Below are 18851 nucleotides of genomic sequence, written 5' to 3' on the forward strand. Positions count from 1 at the left end.
AATCTTACCTGCTTTACAAGATTTTTTTTTTTTAATCCTCACCTGAGGATATGTTTTTATTTATTTGAAAGAAAGAGAAAAAAAGAGATGTGAGAGTGAAATATCAATTGGCCGCCTCCTGCATGTCCCCTACCAGTGATCAAGCCCACAACCCAGGCATGTGTCCTGACTGGGAATTGAACTGGCAACCTTTCAGTGCACAGGATGACACTACAACCAGTAGAACCACCTGGCCAGGCCTGCCCTACAAGATTTTTTCATGTCAGTAATTTAAAACTACATTGGATGATCTCTAAATCAGACCAAATTCTTCTAAAGCATATAGTGAAGTTCCTGAATTTCTAAAATTTGATTGTTTAGAAATGTAAAGTTTTTTGTTTTTTTAAAAAAAGAGAATCTTTTATTTTACATTTTCTGGTTATCACATGCCACCAAAACCCACTAACATTCAATAAGAACAGTATTTTTTTTTTTTTTTATTGCTTAAAGTATTACAAAGAGTATTACATATATCTCCCTTTGGTTTTTTTTATAAAGTTTTTATTGATTTTAGAGAGAAAGGAAGGTAGAGGGAGAGAAAGATAGAAACACCAATGGGAGAGAAAGAAACATCGATCGTCTGCCTCCTACATGGCCCCTTACAGGGGATCAAGTCCACACCCAGGCATGCACCCTGACCAGGAATTGAACCAGTGACCTCTTGGTGCATGGGTCAACTCTCAATCAATTCAGCCACACCGGCCAGGCTATATTATATTAGTCTTTTTGTCTACATGTTACACTATCATTTACTTCAACTCTGTGCCTAAAGGAAATAGGCATGTTTTACTATCCAAATCAAATGCTATAATGAGCAATCCTTAGACACAGTGTCTGCTGCCACTCTGCTGGAGCTGGACCTTCCCTCTTCTGCTCTCTGTAGACTCAGGACAGTTGCTAGAAAATAGGGGAATTTTTAGAAGTCCAAAACTAACATCATAGACTTTGGGACCTAAGGGTATTCTGGAGGAATACTGTCAGAAAGAGTTCCATAAAGGTGCAAGTTATAAAGAAAGTACAGTAGCACTTACCATAATTTTTACTAATAAAGTCTTGTGCTTTATTAGGTGTGATTGTGTTTCTTAATAAACGATTGTAATCTTCCATCTTAGTTTTGAGGTATATATAAACATCCACTTCACAATTCTTAAGTACATTCTTACAGTTTATATTCAGTTTTTAACTCTTAAAGACAAGTTTGCCTTATTACAGAGACATATATACAGGGTTGGGCAAAAGTAGTTTTACAGTTGTTCGTATGGAAAAAGACATGCAGGCCATGATTATTACACAATAACTTTATTAACTCAAAAGAATCTTACTCGCAACCATAAACATACTTCTGCCAATCCCTGTATATAATAAGTAGCTAGAAACATTAAACACTATAGGCCCCTGTGGTTGCTTGGGTTATTTCAATAAATCTAGGCCTCAGTTTATGAATGAAGAAACAAACAAAAAAAAATGCTCTGATAATATGGAGATAAAAATCTTCTGAGGTTTAGAAAAAAAGTCAAGACTGCAAATGATAGATGTTGTGTTGCTTGCCATTTCTGTTCTATTTATGGTGTTCTGCATTAGGCAGGAGTCTAGAACTCAGAAGGGTTAAGTGACATAGCTGCCATCTCAATGTCTCTGGTCTAGGAGCTTCATAACCTAAGATAATGAAAGTCTAGATTGGTTTACGTACAGAGCACTTTTTCATTTCTCTATCAAATGATGTGGGAAAATTAAAAAGTAAGTTTAAGCCAGTATTTTAAATAATTGGGTTATGAGTAATTTCCTCATACTCAACTTTGCTTAAGGAAAGAGTTTTAAAATGGGAGAAAAGAACTTAAAATGGGATAGTTGACTTTAATTCCTTTCTCTACTTTGGATTGCTATAGTAAAGTTTCATTATTTGGCTTGAAGTATCTTCTATGTATATACAAGGCTAATATGCTAAGTGTCCCTCCCTCCATCCCACGGTCATTATGATGTGTACTGACCACCAGGGGGCAGACAACGCGGGAGCTGCTGAGCTGCAGTGACTTGGCAACAGCAGTTCTTGGGTGATGCACCCTGAAACCAGAGAAAAAGGAGCCCAATTCCTCGTGGGGCCGTGCGATTCCACCTTTGGCCATGGGTTATGTTGTTGCTGGGGCACTGTCGGCCCCAAATCTAGTTTACTGCACACTTATTTGCATTCCACACCCTGTACAACAGCAACTTTGCAGAGTGCCCTCTTGCACTCCAGAATCCCTTGGGGGATGTCGGAGTGCCGGTTTTGGCCTGATCCCTGCAGGCCAGGCTGAGGGACCCCACTCACTCCACAGATGCCTTTCCAGCCATGGCGCCACCCCAGGTGCGGCAAACGGGAGAGACCTTGGGAGGTTGGCTCCAGGGTATGTCTGGCCTGTCTCATCCAGTCCCACCCTGACAACCACCTTCTAATTAATTTCCTTTCAGTGTGCCCAAATCCATGCACCAGGGCTCTATTTTATTATAAACAGCATTGGATACTTAAATGTTCAGAAGATTAAATGTATTCATTATCCACAGCTCTGTCCTTTGCATTAGGATTGATGTGTATTTTAAGTAGAAAAACCTTACTAGTCTATATACTGACAGTTGCATCGGTTCCTCTGTTTTAGACTTGACCTCAGTAGTCAGGGAGTCAATGTTTGACATACAATAAGAAACTGCTAGATATAATTTGATTGCATGGTTTATTCTAACTTCCTTCTTATTTTCACATATTTAGTTTTTAAAATGTTGGTTATTTTTAATCTGACTCTTGTTTGGTTTATCTTAGTGTTGTAGTGATCAGTGTGATGCATCCAAAGGCAGTTACAATACCTTTGCTGCTTTTATAGTTTAAAATGCAATTGTATCATTCAATTGTTAAATCATATTCAGCTCTCTTAGTTAGGCTTCCTCATCCTTTTCTATCCTATGTAATAAAGAGCTAATATGCAAATGGTTGTCACACCCTCATGCCCTCCACCCCAGGGCTGGGGGACCTGAGGCCACATCCCTTGCACCAGCGCCAGGGCCGAGGGACCTGAGGCCGCCCCCCCCCACACACACACACACACACACCCGGCGGGGTTTGACGGGGGACCTGAGGCTGCACTCCCTGCCCTGCGCCAGGCCGAGGGACCTGAGGTAGCGCCCCCTGCCCCCTGCCCCATGGGGCTTGGGGAGGTGGGGCCGACCGGGTTTGGGTCTCGAATGATTTTGAGGCATGCGCGGGTGGATGGGGACTTGACTCTGGGTCCCGCGGCCTGCCCCAGACTCTGACGAGGGAGATTTTCATATACATTTTATTAATTTTCTTTAATCTCTGACACTTTCTATTATAGAGAAAGGGCAAATAGCAATATTAAAATATTTCCTCTAATTAATTACCTTTTAATGTGCACAAATTTCGTGCACTGGGCCACTAGTTTTAAAATAAAGGCATCTGCACTTTTCATTGTTTTACTTTCCCATTTACCTATTTTCTTTTAATTGTTATACAACTGTAGAAATTATGGAGGCAGAATTCTACTAATCTAACAAACCCTGTTTTCTACTCTCATCTCTCAACATCCAGAATGTTGTAGAAGCTTAAGTTTTGTCACATTTAATTAGCGTGAGATGCTCTTTTATGATACAGTTTTAATACCTGGTTCATTATCTTCCAATTCCTTAAAATATTAATCATTTGCTATATCTTACATCCATCTTTTGCTCAGTACAACAAATTTTAGATATTTGGAGTCATGTGTTGTTTAAATTCCAGTTAAATAGTGGCAGATGCACAATTCAGCATGAAAAGTGTAATGATCTATGTGGGTATTGTAAGTGACTGTTTTATAATACTTGAATTGTTGTGGGGTTTGTTTTCTTTTCTTTTCCTTTTTTTTTTTTTTACCAGTCTCAGCCAATTAGTTTTTACTTCTATGGAGTTTATAAGTTAATTCCAGTTTTATACCTAAATTTAAAAGTTTAAATGTATCATGTCTATTTTTAAATGTACGGGACATTCATGCTTTTGGAAAACTGGTATTGAATAAGAAGATTCATTTATTTTAGCTAAGGACCTTAATTGTTACTTGAACTTAAAACTTCACTTTAATAACTAACTCACATACTTCTTAAAAAATTCAGTTATTATAAAGTTAATTCATTTCTTTGAGACCTGCCATGAACTCTTATTTTTACTTGGTGTTGGAGTTGAGAAATTAAGAAAGTGACACCCATTTTGAAATGCTATTTAATGTGTAGCATTTCAAAAGGTGGTAGCAGTGGAATTTTAAGCCTTTGTTTCCTTTGGTACCAATCAAAACAGGCTGATTTGTAAGGTTTTCCCATTTTGGCAAAATCATAGCAAAATGTATTCTGTAATTTATGATGAAAAAATGCCAGTTTTCAATAAGTAAAGTTACTAAGTTTTTAACTTCCTGTCATAATTACAATTTTCAAATTCTTATCTGGAATTTTAATATGTTAATTTATGAGTACTTGGTATTTTAATGCATTGGTTATTTTTGAACTTACATTAATTAGGTGAGGAAGGTTAGTTAACCTGGGATGATTTGAAAGCTCAAAATTATGTCTTGCTGATTTTATGAGTTGGGTAAGGGCTTTGAAAAATTGGAAATACTTTTTTCTTACATTAAAACAATCACAGTTTGGAAATAATTCTACCATCCATTAAGAATTTATAATGGAAAATGAACCCCAGTTACTAGTAAGTAATAATTATAGAGTATCAGAATAGATTGCAGCTATACATCTCATTTTAAGAATTGGTATCATTTGCTATAAAATTTAGTAGACTAGAATCTTGCTAAATTTTATTAGTCAAGGGGTTACACAGAATATTCTTTTCAGATTTGAGAAAAGAAAAGGAAGGTCTTTTCAGGTTTGAGAATTGTCACTATGATATCTTACTTATAATTGCTGATATGATAAGGAGAGAGACAATCTATTTTTACTATTATCTGCACCTTTTTTGGTGGAGAGAGAATTGGAATTTTTGTTCTTTGGGTAGAAAAATAAATCGGAAAATTCAAGCAAAATTGGGAATGTCATCAGTAATTTATGTGTTATCGTATCTTTTCTATTACTTTTCTTCAATGGAAGATAGAGAAATCAAGCTAAGTATTTGCTGAAATTAATAATTGTTCTTAGTTTTTTACTGATCCAAATCTCATGGATCTGTGCAACTGCCCAGTCAATTGATTAGGATTTAATTCAGGATTTTAAAATTCTGTTTCCTAAATAAATGTACAGCTGTTTTTTTCTCCATTTTTTAAGGAATCTAGGTAAAAATGGCTTATCTAACAGTAGCATTTTATTGGATAAATGTCCGCCTCCAAGACCACCGTCTTCACCATACCCGCCCTTGCCAAAGGACAAGTTGAATCCTCCTACACCTAGTATTTATGTGAGTCTGAATTGACTGACTAGAAATAAATCAAACTAGTGTTTGCATCTATCTGTTTTTCATGAGATCTTGCTTTAAATCAATGTGGATGCCTTCTAGGAAACATTAAAATTATTGGCAGCAGCTTGAATGTTTTTTTGGTGGGGGATGGGGGGAATAAAGATGTTTTCAAGAAGATTTTTTGTTATAGCATGTAAAACATAACTTCTCAGCTATTAACTGATTATATTAGAGTAGTACTTTACAGGAATACTTTGTAAATGCCCCCAACTTTGAGCAATATTAGGCAAAAACTATCTAAAAGTATAACATTTTTTGGAGTAAGCTGGGTTTTAAATCTGCACTCTACTAGGTGTTTTATACATTGGCTAAAAAAACAAACACTATCATTTACCTTAAAAAAAATGTTTGAGAACATAAAATGTGGTAATAGATATGTCACTAAAAAGCTGAATAGATTATTTAAAACTGGATATTAGTTTTACTTTATGATGAACTGGGAAATTAGGAGTTCAATCAAAGCAACTCTTTTTTTATGTTTTTCCCAAGTAGGTCCTCCTACCCCATTTCCTTCCTTCCATCCTCCCACTTCTACCCCAAATGAAAATATTTTAAACTGTAAAGTTTGTTTTTCGAGATTTGGTTCTGTTTTCGCCCTCTAGAGGCCAAATGTTATATTGATCCTTCCCTAAACCAGTTTCTATTGATCCTTTGGTATGTAAGGGAAGCACTGGGATAGAACTGTAACAAAACTTTTAAACTGAGGTCTGAGGAGCGGGGGAAATGCAAGATTAAGATTTATCTTTTATGGGTCTTCTTCAGCCTACTTTCATTTTGGTAGTATGTTTTTTTAATTGATTTTTTTCTTTTTCTGTTTGTGATTAAAAAGCGATATACATAAAGTTTATCATCACCATTTTTATGTGCACAATTAGTAGTTTTAAGTGTATTCTTATTGTTGAAAAACAGCTCTACATAACTTTTTCATCTTGCCAAACTGAAAAATTCTATACCTATTAAAATGCACTCCCTTTTCCACAGTCTCCCCAGCCACTGGTAACAACCACTTTACTTTCTGTTTCTATGAATTTGACTACTTTAGAAACCTTATATAAGGGAAATTGTATACAAATTTTTTGTGTGTGTGACTTGTTTATTTTCACTTAACATAGTGTCCTCAAGTTTCATCCATGTTGCAGCATATTAACAAGATTTTCTTCCTTCTTAAGGCTGAATAATATTTAAAACAGTCTGATTTTGGAATTTAAATTTTATTTCTCCCACATATTTTGTTCAGGATATAATGAAAAAGAGAGATATATGTGCTTATATCTAATTACAGTGAAGCTCAAAAGACACAGTGATAAAATACTGTAAAATACAAATAATGACAGATGGGATGCATTATTAAATCGCAATAAATAATAGATATGAATTTGGCATAACATTTAAATTAAAGGTCTGTTTTCCAGAGATTTAACTGTATGTTTTAATTTTACAGTTGGAAAATAAACGCGATGCTTTCTTTCCTCCATTACATCAATTTTGTACAAATCCAAACAACCCTGTTACAGTAATACGTGGCCTTGCTGGAGCTCTTAAGTTGGGTAAGCTTTAATAAGAAAAAGGAAAAGTTTGTATATGTTCTTTACTGTCTGTTAACTTTTGAAGCACAGGCAGAAACTTGTTTCTGTTTATTTTTTCTCTTCCCACCCCCCGACCCCCACATTTTTATCTTAATAGTTTCCTAGCTGTAAGGCTGTGTGTGTATTACCAGTATTATCTCTTTAATCAATGTGAAGATACAAAGATGGTAGTTACTGGCAATTTACTGGTGCTTTTTTAATTTAACTTTTACTTTGGTGAAACTATATATAATTATGATTTAGGTTGACTAATAAAATAAATTTTTAATAAAAATTTAGGTAAGATTTGAGACTACTAATAAGTACTATTGCCCCCTAAGTAGTTCCTGCAGAAATTACATAAATAAGTGAAACTTTAGTATCTGGTCCCTCGATTCTGCCCCCCCTGTTGGTGGCATGATGAATAGTTCTAGAGCTTCAGTGTATGGTTGTGGAAACCTAACAGGAAATTCAGGATGTGCAGAGGCCCCAGTTGGATTGTAGGACAACTGAATGGAGCACCATAAAATGTTTTCCCTCCTCTCCCCACCCCTCCCCTTTTAAAAAAGCACTTTAAAAATGTTATTCCAAATACAATTTTTATTTATTAACTACGTTTATTTATTTATGAAGACCTGGGACTTTTCTCTACCAAAACTTTGGTGGAAGCTAACAATGAACACATGGTAGAAGTGAGGACACAGTTGTTGCAGCCAGCAGATGAAAACTGGGATCCCACTGGAACGAAGAAAATCTGGCATTGTGAAAGTAATCGATCTCATACTACGATTGCTAAATATGCACAGTATCAGGCCTCCTCCTTCCAGGAATCATTGAGAGTAAGTACTTACTTCCTGAAGATTATTTTTATTTTGGAGATATTTTATTATTTTATATTATTTTAATTTAAAGGGGTCCATTAATTCTGTAAGCATCTCATTATTTTATCGTTATCTATATTCTATATATATATAAAAGCCTAAGTGACCATCTGATCGGTAGCTATGATGCACAATGACCACCAGGGGGCAGATGCTCAATGCAGGAGCTGCTGAGCTGCAGTGAATTGGCAGCTGAGGTTCTCAGGTGACGCACCCGGAACCAGAGAGGAGGGAGCCCGATTCCGGGGTGCATTACCCGAGAACCGCCCTCTCGCAATCCAGGACCCCTCGGGGGATGTCGGAGAGCCGGTTTCAGCCTGATCCCCACAGGCCAAGCCAAAGGACCCCACTGGTGCATGGATTCGCACCGGGCCTCTAGTATAAAATATTTTATGTGCTATCAAGTTTGCTCTTAGTAAAGTCTAAGAAAACCTGTAGGTTGATAAAGTAAATATTATTACTATAAGATATCTTCCTTATCTCTGGGATACATATTTTTGTTTAGAGCAGGGTTTCTTAACCCTGGCATTATTGACATTTTGGGTTCAATAACTGTTAGTTGTGGGGTGTTGTCTTTTGTATTGCAGAATGTTTAGTAGCATCCCTGGCTTCTCCCCACTTGGATAATCTTAGCATACCCCTTAGCCCCAACGCCAGCTCTGACAATCAAAGTCTTTAGACATACTATAGGAGGCAAAATTGCTCCTAATTCAGAACCATTGATATGAGAGGATTAACTAAGTCTCAAGTTTGCTTTATACTTGCACAGTTTCTAGACTTGTGCCTTCCCATTTTTCTCTTCTACAGGTTAGTATTTATTATCTGATAGCTCCTCCAGGAAACATTAGTGTTATTGTTACTAGTCTCAGTCTGAAAGAAAAAACTGAGAGATAGGCATAGATTATTTGAAAATGTATGGAAAACTAAAAAACAAAACTTTGAATAATCTGAGGATTATTATGAAAAGACTCATAGGCCTTTCAGCAATGAAGCATTACTGAAATCCTTTAGAACTGTAGTTTAAAAATTCTCCCACAAAGTAAACATGAAAGACCTGCAAAATCAGTTTAGTAAATGTGTTACTCGTATCCTACAGCTGAAACTTAATATGTGCCTGTAAGTCTTTATTTGTAATTCATTACATTTGCTGATATCTGTTTTAAATTCTGCCCTGAGTTCATATTTTCAATCAAGGCGACATTTATACCTGTAAATTATACACTTGTGTTTCTTACTACCACTCCATAGATCCTACCAAGAAATTCATCTAATAAAAACTGTCCTGTAACTTTTAGGAGTTATCGTGAATTCATTGTCCATATAAATCTCTGTAGTTCAAACTTTCGAGATATTTCAACTATGTGATCAGAATAGAGTAGATAATAATAGCAGGATTCAGAGATCATCAAAGGGAAATTTGGAGGAAGAGTTGAAAAGCAAATATAATAAGAGGCAGAGAGTAAGTAGGAATGGATCCATAACCAAAGAAAGGGTGGCTTTTTTGTGTGTGCTTTGGAGGCCTGGACCACATTACATGTAAAAAAAACCTGACAAATGTTTAGAAACTGTACATTGAAAGGGAGGGAGGCCAAAATTTCATGGAGTATTGCTGACTCAAAAATCATAGGACACTGAGTGTTAAGAGATAACCATGTCTGTGATACAAAAATTGTAGATGATAGTAATTTACATGGAAAAGCACCTATATTTATCCAGTACTTATTTTCCCTAGTAATGTTTTAAATGTTCTATCATTCATATGTAATTCATTATGGAAAAAAGATTTGGCCCAGGAAGATCTTTTTACCTTTGTTCATAATCAAGAGTAGAGAAGTTATTCCCTTCCATCCTTATACATATACCAGAGGCCCGCTGCATGAAATTCGTGCAAGGGTAGGCCTTTGCAGCCCCAGCTGCCTCAGCTGCCCTGGCAGCCCTGGCTTTGTCCAGAAGGTTGTCCAGACATTCTGCTTTTTGGCCGTTGGGTCGATTTGCATATTACGCTTTTATTATTATAGATAGCTACATAAACATGCATGCATGTACCTCTGCTAGTTTAAAAATTTTGTCATCATGATTGATACTTCTTAGGCCTCTTAACATTCCTTAAATTTTCTCTCCTTGAAAAATGGGGCAGGAAATAAGAATCTATAGTTTGTTCACCTTATAGAAGAATGCTAATAAGGAAGAACTATTAGGATAGCATTGTGGCTGATGGAAGAGTTTGGATACCATTGACTAACAATCTTGATGTGAAGTTGTCAATTGTATGATGGAAAGGATAGCTGGTTATAGAATAGTAAACTGGAATGCTTTCTCCTTAATCTGTAGGAAGAAAATGAGAAAAGAAGTCACCATAAAGAACACTCAGATAGTGAATCTACATCTTCAGATAAGTAAGTTACTTTTCATTGTCCACTTAATATTTCTGTTTAAAATGCATGTTTCTAATATTGTCTCTCTTTTTTAAGTTCTGGGAGGAGGAGGAAAGGACCCTTTAAAACCATAAAGTTTGGGACCAACATTGACCTGTCTGATGACAAAAAGTAAGTCTTTGTAGTCTTTTGTGAACTGAGGTAAAGATGGAGAATTGTATACAATTGTATACGACTTTCTATTTTATTTCAGATCACTTTTCTAAGTTAATATACAGAATTTAGCTAAATTATTTTTGCTAGGTCTTGCAATTAAAGTATTTTCTTGAATGGAAGCCCTTTTACAAATTTTCATCAAGACCCTTGCTGGGGTCCAACCCCAGCAGGTCCAGGGGTCTCCAAAGGTATGGACGGAGTTGGCGAAGAAGGAATGACACAAAGATAGCGTTCAGTTGATCAGCAGCCTAGCCAGGACCTCTAGCCAGGATCTCCAGCCAAATTCTGGTCTGGATCTCCAGCGAAGTTCTGGTCTGGATCTCCAGCGAAGTTCTGGTTAGGATCTCCAGCCAGGTTCTGTCCAGGTTCTCCAGCCAGGTTCAGTCACCAGGTTCTAGTCAGGTTCTCTTGCCATGTTCTATAGTCAGGTTCAGTCCAGGATCTTTTGCCATGTTCTCTCGCTAGGCTCTGTTGCCAGTTTCTTTCCAGGATCTTTTGCCATGTTCTCTCCACCGAAGTTCTTCTGTCTCTAGGTTCTGTGTAGGTTCTGTCTTCTAAGTTCTGTCTTGTTACATCTGTATTTATACCAATTGATTCCAATCCTATCACTCTCTATTCCAAAGGTTAGGGCGTTTCTTATCTCCATTCCAGGGAGTAAAGATTATGTAGCTTAAGCATGATTGTTCGTAGTTAAAGTGATTAATTACCCGCCTGGCACTTAGTTAAGAGGTTTTATTCCCTCCCTAACTTCAGGGGAAAATCCCTACCTGGGGAAACAACCTTTCTCAGAGACCTTGGTTAAAACACATAGTGCCAAGAAGGTGAGCAAACATATTAAGAACAGTATGCCATATATGCCAGGTCCCTTGAAACAGCAAGCATGGACCGGCTCCCGGCAGACCCTGACTGTATGCTAATTAGACAATCATAACATTCTACTTTATGATTAACAATATAATTCTATAGAATATAATTACACAATTATAAAAATTAGAAGTCAAATCTTCTCCTTTTGTTTAATTATTTTTATGCTTTTTGTTAGGAAATTTTCTTGAGAAAAATTTAAGCATTCCAGTGTTTCCTATGTGAAAGTAAAGTATTTATAATTTTGATTGTTTTCTTATTGAAGCACGAGGTTTTTGAAGAAATGATTAATTACACAAATATTTGTCACAGAGTTTCACTCTTGATCTGTTATTTTATTGCAGGTGGAAGTTGCAGCTACATGAGTTGACTAAACTTCCTGCTTTTGTGCGTGTCGTATCAGCAGGAAATCTTCTAAGCCATGTTGGTCACACCATACTCGGCATGAACACAGTTCAGCTATATATGAAAGTTCCAGGAAGCAGAACACCAGGTAACTTTTATGAACTAACATATCTTCTACAATTGAAAAACAGAATTAATCAGAATGTGAAATATGCAAAAGAGAACCAGATTCTTTTCCATTTACAGAAAATGAAACTGAAAGGATTTTTCCTAATATAAGAATTGACTCTTTAACTGGATTCAGATTGTTAAGATTTTTCTCCTTTGTATTATATTTTAATAGCTCTGAAACAATAGCATTTTACTTTGGAAAAGGGGTCATTGGAGCATTCCTGGCATAAAGGCTGTTGTTGATCCCATCTACTGCAGGGTGATGGGATATAGTTTTTCCTACCATAATCACAATAAGAAGTATATTTTATATTACAGTGGTTTCATAGAACAATACATTTTTAAAAAGAAACTGTAGGTTACAATTGTCCAACTGGATTACAGTGCACAGTTTACAAAGTACATGATGATGTGTAGGCATTATCTAGTCTGGACTTTACCACTAACTAAGCTTGTCACTTTTGGCAAATCAATTCCTTCTCTGGGTCTTTTTCTTCATTGGTAAAATGAATTACATTGGTTTTAGACTTAAAATTCTGTCCAACACTAATGTATTATCTTCTCTGTGCTGCCTTAATTTGGTCTGGCCCTGCATAGGCATTAGGGGTCAGTTAATTAAATGTTAACCAAATATAGCAGGCTAATTTTAGGTTAATAATTTTGTATGGCCCACGAATGATTTTATAAATATCCAAGTGATCCTTGGCAGACAAAAGGTTCCCCACTCCTGCCTTACTTTGACATGAAATTTCATAGGGTGATGTTCAAAATATTTAACAATTCAGAAAAATACTGGTGGTAACAAGTTTACTGTACCAGTGCCTATGAGCTGCATATCACCCTCAGCTGTTTCTGTTTGCTACTTAAAGCAGCCATGGTTTGAAAACCAGGCTGCTGCTTTGTCACCTGCTTGCTTGCTTGCTTGCTTATTTATTTATTTATTTATCTATTTATTTATTTATTTATTTATTATTGATTTTTTTACAGAGAGGAAGGGAGAGAGATAGAAAGTTAGAAACATTGATGAGAGAGAAACATCGATCAGCCGCCTCCTGCACATCTTCTACTGGGGATGTGCCTGCAACCCAGGTACATGCCCTTGACCGGAACCGAACCCGGGACCTTTCAGTCCGCAGGCCAACGCTCTATCCACTGAGCCAAACCGGTTTCGGCAACCTGCTTATTTAATAGTAGCTTAAGAATCCTCCTATATAATAAAAGGCTAATATGCAAGTTGACTGAATGGCAGAACAACTGGTCACTATGGTGTGCACTGACCACCAGGAGGCAGACGCTCAATGCAGGAGCTACTCCCTGGTGGTCAGTGTGCTCCCACAGGGGGAGTGCTGCTCAGTCAGAAGCCCTGAGCTGGACTCACAGCTGGCAAACGCAGTGGTGGTGGCGGGAGCCCCTCTTACCTGCACAGCAGCGCTAAGGAGCCCTTGGGGAATGTCTGACTTAGGCCTGCATCAGTCAGACATCCCCCGAGGGCTCCCGGACTGCGAGAGGGCACAGGCCAGGGTGCAAGAATCTTGTGCACTGGGCCTCTAGTTGTTTCATAATAGACTTGCTTCTAGGTAACAGGTCAGTGGGTCCCAGTCCTGGCTGCTCATTAGAATCTCCTCGTAAGCTTTTTAAAATACATAGTTGATTACTCTCTGGAGATTTTTTTTTTAAATGTTTTCCAGAGGATTCTAATGTATAACCAAGATTAGAACCATTAGGTTGTAGTTGTTTTTATCCTCAGGCATTGTAAGCCCAGTTCTATGATGTTTATACATAGTTGGGTAAAGTGGAAACAGTTCTGGAATAAATGGCAGAAGACCTGTCTGCTCTCCACTCTGTCCCCACTTTAGACACCAGTGTAAATACTGGGAAAGTTATTGGAACTCACTGGAGTTGCCTTCTTTTATGTATGTACTATTGGATTGGTTCTATTAAGATTCATTTCAATTGAAAATGTCTCTCATAGAATTTGAATTATTTTATGCAAATAATACCCTCAAAGAAAAAATGAAGTTTTTCCTTACAAATGAAGGGGAATAGCAAACATGACAGATTACTTCTTTGTCACTGTGTGCCTAGACTGTTTTAGTTTTGTGTTGGTTTGTATACAAGGCATTAGGTTTTTCAGAAATGCCCTGTGGAACCTAAGGAATTCTCTAAAGAATTCTCTTAACTGATATTAGTACTATCCAACAGAAATATAGTGCAAGTCATATATTTTTTGAAAATTTTACAGTAGTCACATTAATGTAAAATGAAATAGGTGAAATTAATTTTAACCCAGTATATGCAACTATTATTTCAACATGTAATGAATACAAACATTATTGGGATATTTTTGCATGTTTTTATGTTAAGTCTTCAAAATTGTATACTTTACAGTTACTACATATCTCATTTTATATTAACTACATTTCAAGTGGTTATTATATTTTACAACTCAATCTTAGAGAAGAAATATTGTACAGTGATCCTTAAAAGTGTTAGTTCATTTGAATTTTTAAAAGATTATTTTGAATTCGTTTTTATGGGACAAACACCTTGTTTCTGGAGTTACATAGATAAATGTAACTTTATGCTTTAATGGACTTTATGATCAGTCATGTATGTTCTAAATTTCAGATACGCTCTTAGGTTTTACCCTAAAAGATTTTTATTTGGTGGGGTCCCAGCATCTCTAATTTTAGTTAGAGCTAAATTTTATTTGGAGTCCATGCCATGGACAATTTCAACCATCTACCCATGGTAAGAGACAGTTGTAAGTATTAAGAGTACCATTTTTACATGGTACTGTGTATGTAAAAAAGACACAGGTTGTGGTGTGCGTAGGGTGTGGTGAGAACACAGCTACATTTTTCTTTATTGAGGTAAAATTCACATAAAATTAACCCTTTCAAAGTATGTAATTCAGTCGCATTTAGTTATTCATTGTGCTATACAGTATAGCTCTCATCTCTGTGTAGTTCCAAGACATTTTCATCAGCTCAGAAGGAAACCCCCATGCCCATTAAGCAGTCACTCCTCCAACAACTACTATCATAGGCCCTCAGTCCTTTCATTCAGTGTTATTTTGTTATAATTGTTGTTTATATCAATTAACCTATGGTCAAGTTGGTTTTGCTATACATCATTTTGCTGCAGTTCTAGGAACCGATCAACGATGTTATGTGAGCATTTACTGTAGTCTCCTTTCTGGCTTTGTATAGTGACCTGTTCTGGATATTTCATATAAATGGTATCATAATTTGTTGGCTTTTGTGCCTGCTTCTTTCTTCCTTTTCCCCCTGTAACATTTATAATTTTTTTATTTTTCAATTACATTTGACATACAATATTAGTTTTAGGTGTATACCCCAATGATTAGACATTATATAACTTACTAAGTGTTCATCCCAATAAATCTCGTACCCATCTGATACCATACATAGTTATTAGAATATTACTGACTGCTAGAGGCCTCGTGCACAAAATTCATGCACTCAAGGGGGGGGGGTTCCCTCAGCCTGGCCTGCGCCGTCTTGAAGTCTAGGAGCCCTCAGAGGATGTCCAACTGACAGTGGGGAGCAGGCCTAAGCTGGCAGTCGGACATCCTTAGCACTGCTGTGGAGGCTCCCAACACCACCGCTGCACTCCCTAGCCTTAAGCCGGGTTTCTGGCTGAGCTGTGCTCCCCTGTGGGAGTGCACTGACCAACAAGGGACAGCTCCTGCATTGAGCATCTGCCCCCTGGTGGTCAATGTGCATCATAGCGACTGGTTGTGTTTGGTCAATTTGCATATTAGCCTTTTATTATATAGGACTAGAGGCCCGGTGCACAAAAATTTGTGCACTCGGGGGGGAGGGGGGTGTCCCTCAGCCCAGCCTGTGCCCTCTCGCAGTCTGGGACCCCTCGGGAGATAACAACCTGCTGGCTTAGGCCTGCTACCGGGTGGCAGAGGGCAGGCCTAATCCCTAGGTGCAGCCCCTGGTCCGGCTCAGAGCAGGGCCTATTGGGGAGTTGGGGCGCCGCCTCCTGTCATGCACAGAGCAGGGCGGATCGGGAGGTTGCGATGCCACCCTCAGTCACGCTCAGGGTAGGGCCGATTGGGGGGTTGGGGCACCGCCACTCTCACACTCAGGGCAGGGCCAATGGGGAGGTTATGGCTCTACCCCATCACACACAGAGCAGGGCCCATGGGGTGGGGGGGTTGGAGCGCCGCGCCCTGTCACACACAGAGCCACAGGGCAATCGGGGTTGGGGAGCTCCCCCCTATCAGGCACAGAGCAGGGCCGATCAGGGGGTTGGGGCGCCTTCCCCTGTCAGGAACAGAGCAGGGCCGATAGGGAGGTTGTGGCCGTGCCCCCTGTCACACATAGAGCCGCAGGGCGATCAGGGGGTTTGGGCGCTGCCCCCTGTCATGCTGATCCCGGTGCTGGGAGGCCTCTCAGCTCTGCTGATCCTGGTGCTGGGAGGCATATTACCCTTTTACTATATAGGATAGAAGCCTGGTGCATGGGTGGGGCTGGCTGGTTTGCCCTGAAGGGTGTCCTGGATCAGGGTGGGGGGTCCCCACTGGGGTGCCTGGCCAGTCTGGGTGAGGGGCTGAGTGCTGTTTTCAGGCTAGGACTGAAGCTCCCAACTGCTCCTTTTTTCTTTTTTCTTTTTTTATTCTGGGCCAGCTTTAGCTCTGGCTCCAGCTCTGAGACCTCAGCTGCTGAAAGCAGGTATCTGGTTTGTTTAGGTTCTATAATCGAAACACTGTATCAACTCCAGCTCTGAGATCCCAGCTCGCTGAAAGCTGGTTTCTGGGGTTTTGTTTAGCTTCTATATTTGTAACTATGTTTCAAACTGCAGGCTCAGAGGCCGGCAAGGCAGGCGGGAACATTGCAGTCCTCCGTCACTGAAGCAAGCAAGCCTCATGTTTAGTTTAAGCTGCCTGGCTGCCGGCCGCCATCTTGGCTAGCAGTTAATTTGCATATCACCCTGATTAGCCAATGGGAAGGGTAGCGGTCGTACGCCAATTTCCATGTTTCTCTTTTATTAGATAGGATAGGTTGTTCTCTGTGTTGTATATTTCACCCATCCCTCCCCCCCCTCCACCCCCATATGCTTTTGGTGTCATATACAAGAAGCCATTGCCAAATCCAGGGTCGGAAAGATTTACCCCAATATTTTCTTAGAATGTTTATAGTTCTAGCTCTTATATTTAGATCTTTGATCCATTTTAAGTTGATTTTTGTACATGGTATCAGTTAAGGGTCTAATTTCATTCTGTTACATATGGTTATCCAATTGTCCCATTTGTCAGAAAGACTTTAATCCTTTCTCTATTGAATGGTCTTGGCACCCTTGTTGAAAATGAATTGAGCATAGATATAATATATGTATGGATTTATTTTTGGAATCTTGATTCTGTTCTATTGATTTATATCTCTGTTCTTATGTCAGTACCACACTGGTTTTATTACTATTGCCTTTTGAGGTTAAGTTTCAAAATTGGGAAGTGTGAGTCTTCCCTCTTATGTACTTACCTTTACTTTAGTTCTTCATATCTCATAGAGCTTTGAGTTACTATCTAGTGTTTTTTTTTTCATTTCAGCCTAAAAAACTACCATTTCTTATAGGGCAGATTGACTAGTGACAAACTTCTTCAGCTTTCATTTTTTGGGGAATGTCTTAGTTTCTTCCAGTCAGGAAAAAAAAAAAAAAAAAAAAGAACTGAAAGAAAGCAAGCAACAAAGAAAAAGGCATTAAGAAAGAAAGAAGTTAAGCAATAAAAAAAATAAAATAAAAAAATAAAAAAATAAAAATAAAAATAAAAATAAAAAAAAAAAAGAAAGAAAGAAAGAAGTTGACAAAAACTATTCCTGAAAAAGTACAGACATTATACTTACTAGACGCTTTAAATCTGCTGTCTTAAAGATGTTTAAAGAGTAAAAGAAACCATGGACAAGAACCAATGGAAACAATGGCTCATAGAGATTATCAATAAAGAGACAAATTATAATAAGAAAGGAAAAAAATTTTGAAGCTGAAAGTATAATAACTGAAAGAAAAAAGTCCCTAGTGGGTTTTAACAGTAGACTTGAGCAGGCTAAAAAAATAAATAAATAAATCAGTAAACATACATATGTCAAAAGAAACTATTCTAAGGAGAAAACAAAATGAAGAAAAATGAACAGAGCTTAAGAATCCTGTGGGACACTATCAAAAATACTAACAGGCCCTGGCCAGGTAGCTCAGTTGGTTAGAGTGTTGCCCCAATGCACCAAGATTGTGGGTTCAATCCCTGGTCAGGGCACATACAAGAATCAACCAATGAGCCCTAGCTGGTTTGGTTCAGTGAATGGAGTGTCAGCCTGTGGACTGAGGGGTCCCAGGTTTGATTCTGGTCAAGGGCACATGCCTGGGTTGTGGGCTCAATCCCTATTAGGAGGCATGCAGGAGGCTGCCGATCAATGATTGTCTCTCATCATTGATGTTTCTATTTCCCTCTCCCTTCCTCTCTGAAATCAATAAAAATATATATTTTAAAAAAAGAATCAACCAATGAATACATAAATAAGTGGAACAATAAATCGATGCTTTTCTCTCTCTCAAATCAATTAAAAAAGCAAAAATAATACCATTAGAGCATTCTCTGTTGAACATTTCTAAGGTTTCATTTCTAAAGATACATTTTTCTATAGAATTTATAGTATGCTGATCTTTTTTTTCTTTTCACATTTTAGGTCATCAAGAAAATAACAACTTCTGTTCAGTAAATATCAATATTGGTCCAGGTGATTGTGAATGGTTCGTTGTTCCTGAAGGTTACTGGGGTGTTCTGAATGATTTCTGTGAAAAGTAGGTTTCCAATCTAAATATTCTTTAAACATAATTATTCAAAAACAGTAATTGTGAAGGACAACTTACTAAAGCTGGATGTCATAAC

At 38.0% G+C, this 18851-nt stretch overlaps 1 protein-coding gene across 20 annotated transcripts in view; it reads left to right on the plus strand.

The window, feature by feature from the left end:
• KDM6A (lysine demethylase 6A) overlaps positions 1 to 18851 on the plus strand; it is a 175622-nt gene that overhangs the window by 137876 nt on the left and 18895 nt on the right. For all 20 annotated transcript variants that reach the window (XM_059678859.1, XM_059678855.1, XM_059678861.1 and 17 more), the window contains 7 exons: positions 5326 to 5455; positions 6957 to 7062; positions 7714 to 7919; positions 10293 to 10357; positions 10433 to 10507; positions 11761 to 11909; positions 18649 to 18763. In XM_059678859.1, coding sequence (XP_059534842.1) covers positions 5326 to 5455; positions 6957 to 7062; positions 7714 to 7919; positions 10293 to 10357; positions 10433 to 10507; positions 11761 to 11909; positions 18649 to 18763 — 846 coding nt within the window. The remainder of the gene's footprint in view (positions 1 to 5325; positions 5456 to 6956; positions 7063 to 7713; positions 7920 to 10292; positions 10358 to 10432; positions 10508 to 11760; positions 11910 to 18648; positions 18764 to 18851) is intronic.

Source organism: Myotis daubentonii, chromosome X, assembly GCF_963259705.1.
Source record: "Myotis daubentonii chromosome X, mMyoDau2.1, whole genome shotgun sequence".
Classification (NCBI taxonomy): Eukaryota; Metazoa; Chordata; class Mammalia; order Chiroptera; family Vespertilionidae; genus Myotis; species Myotis daubentonii.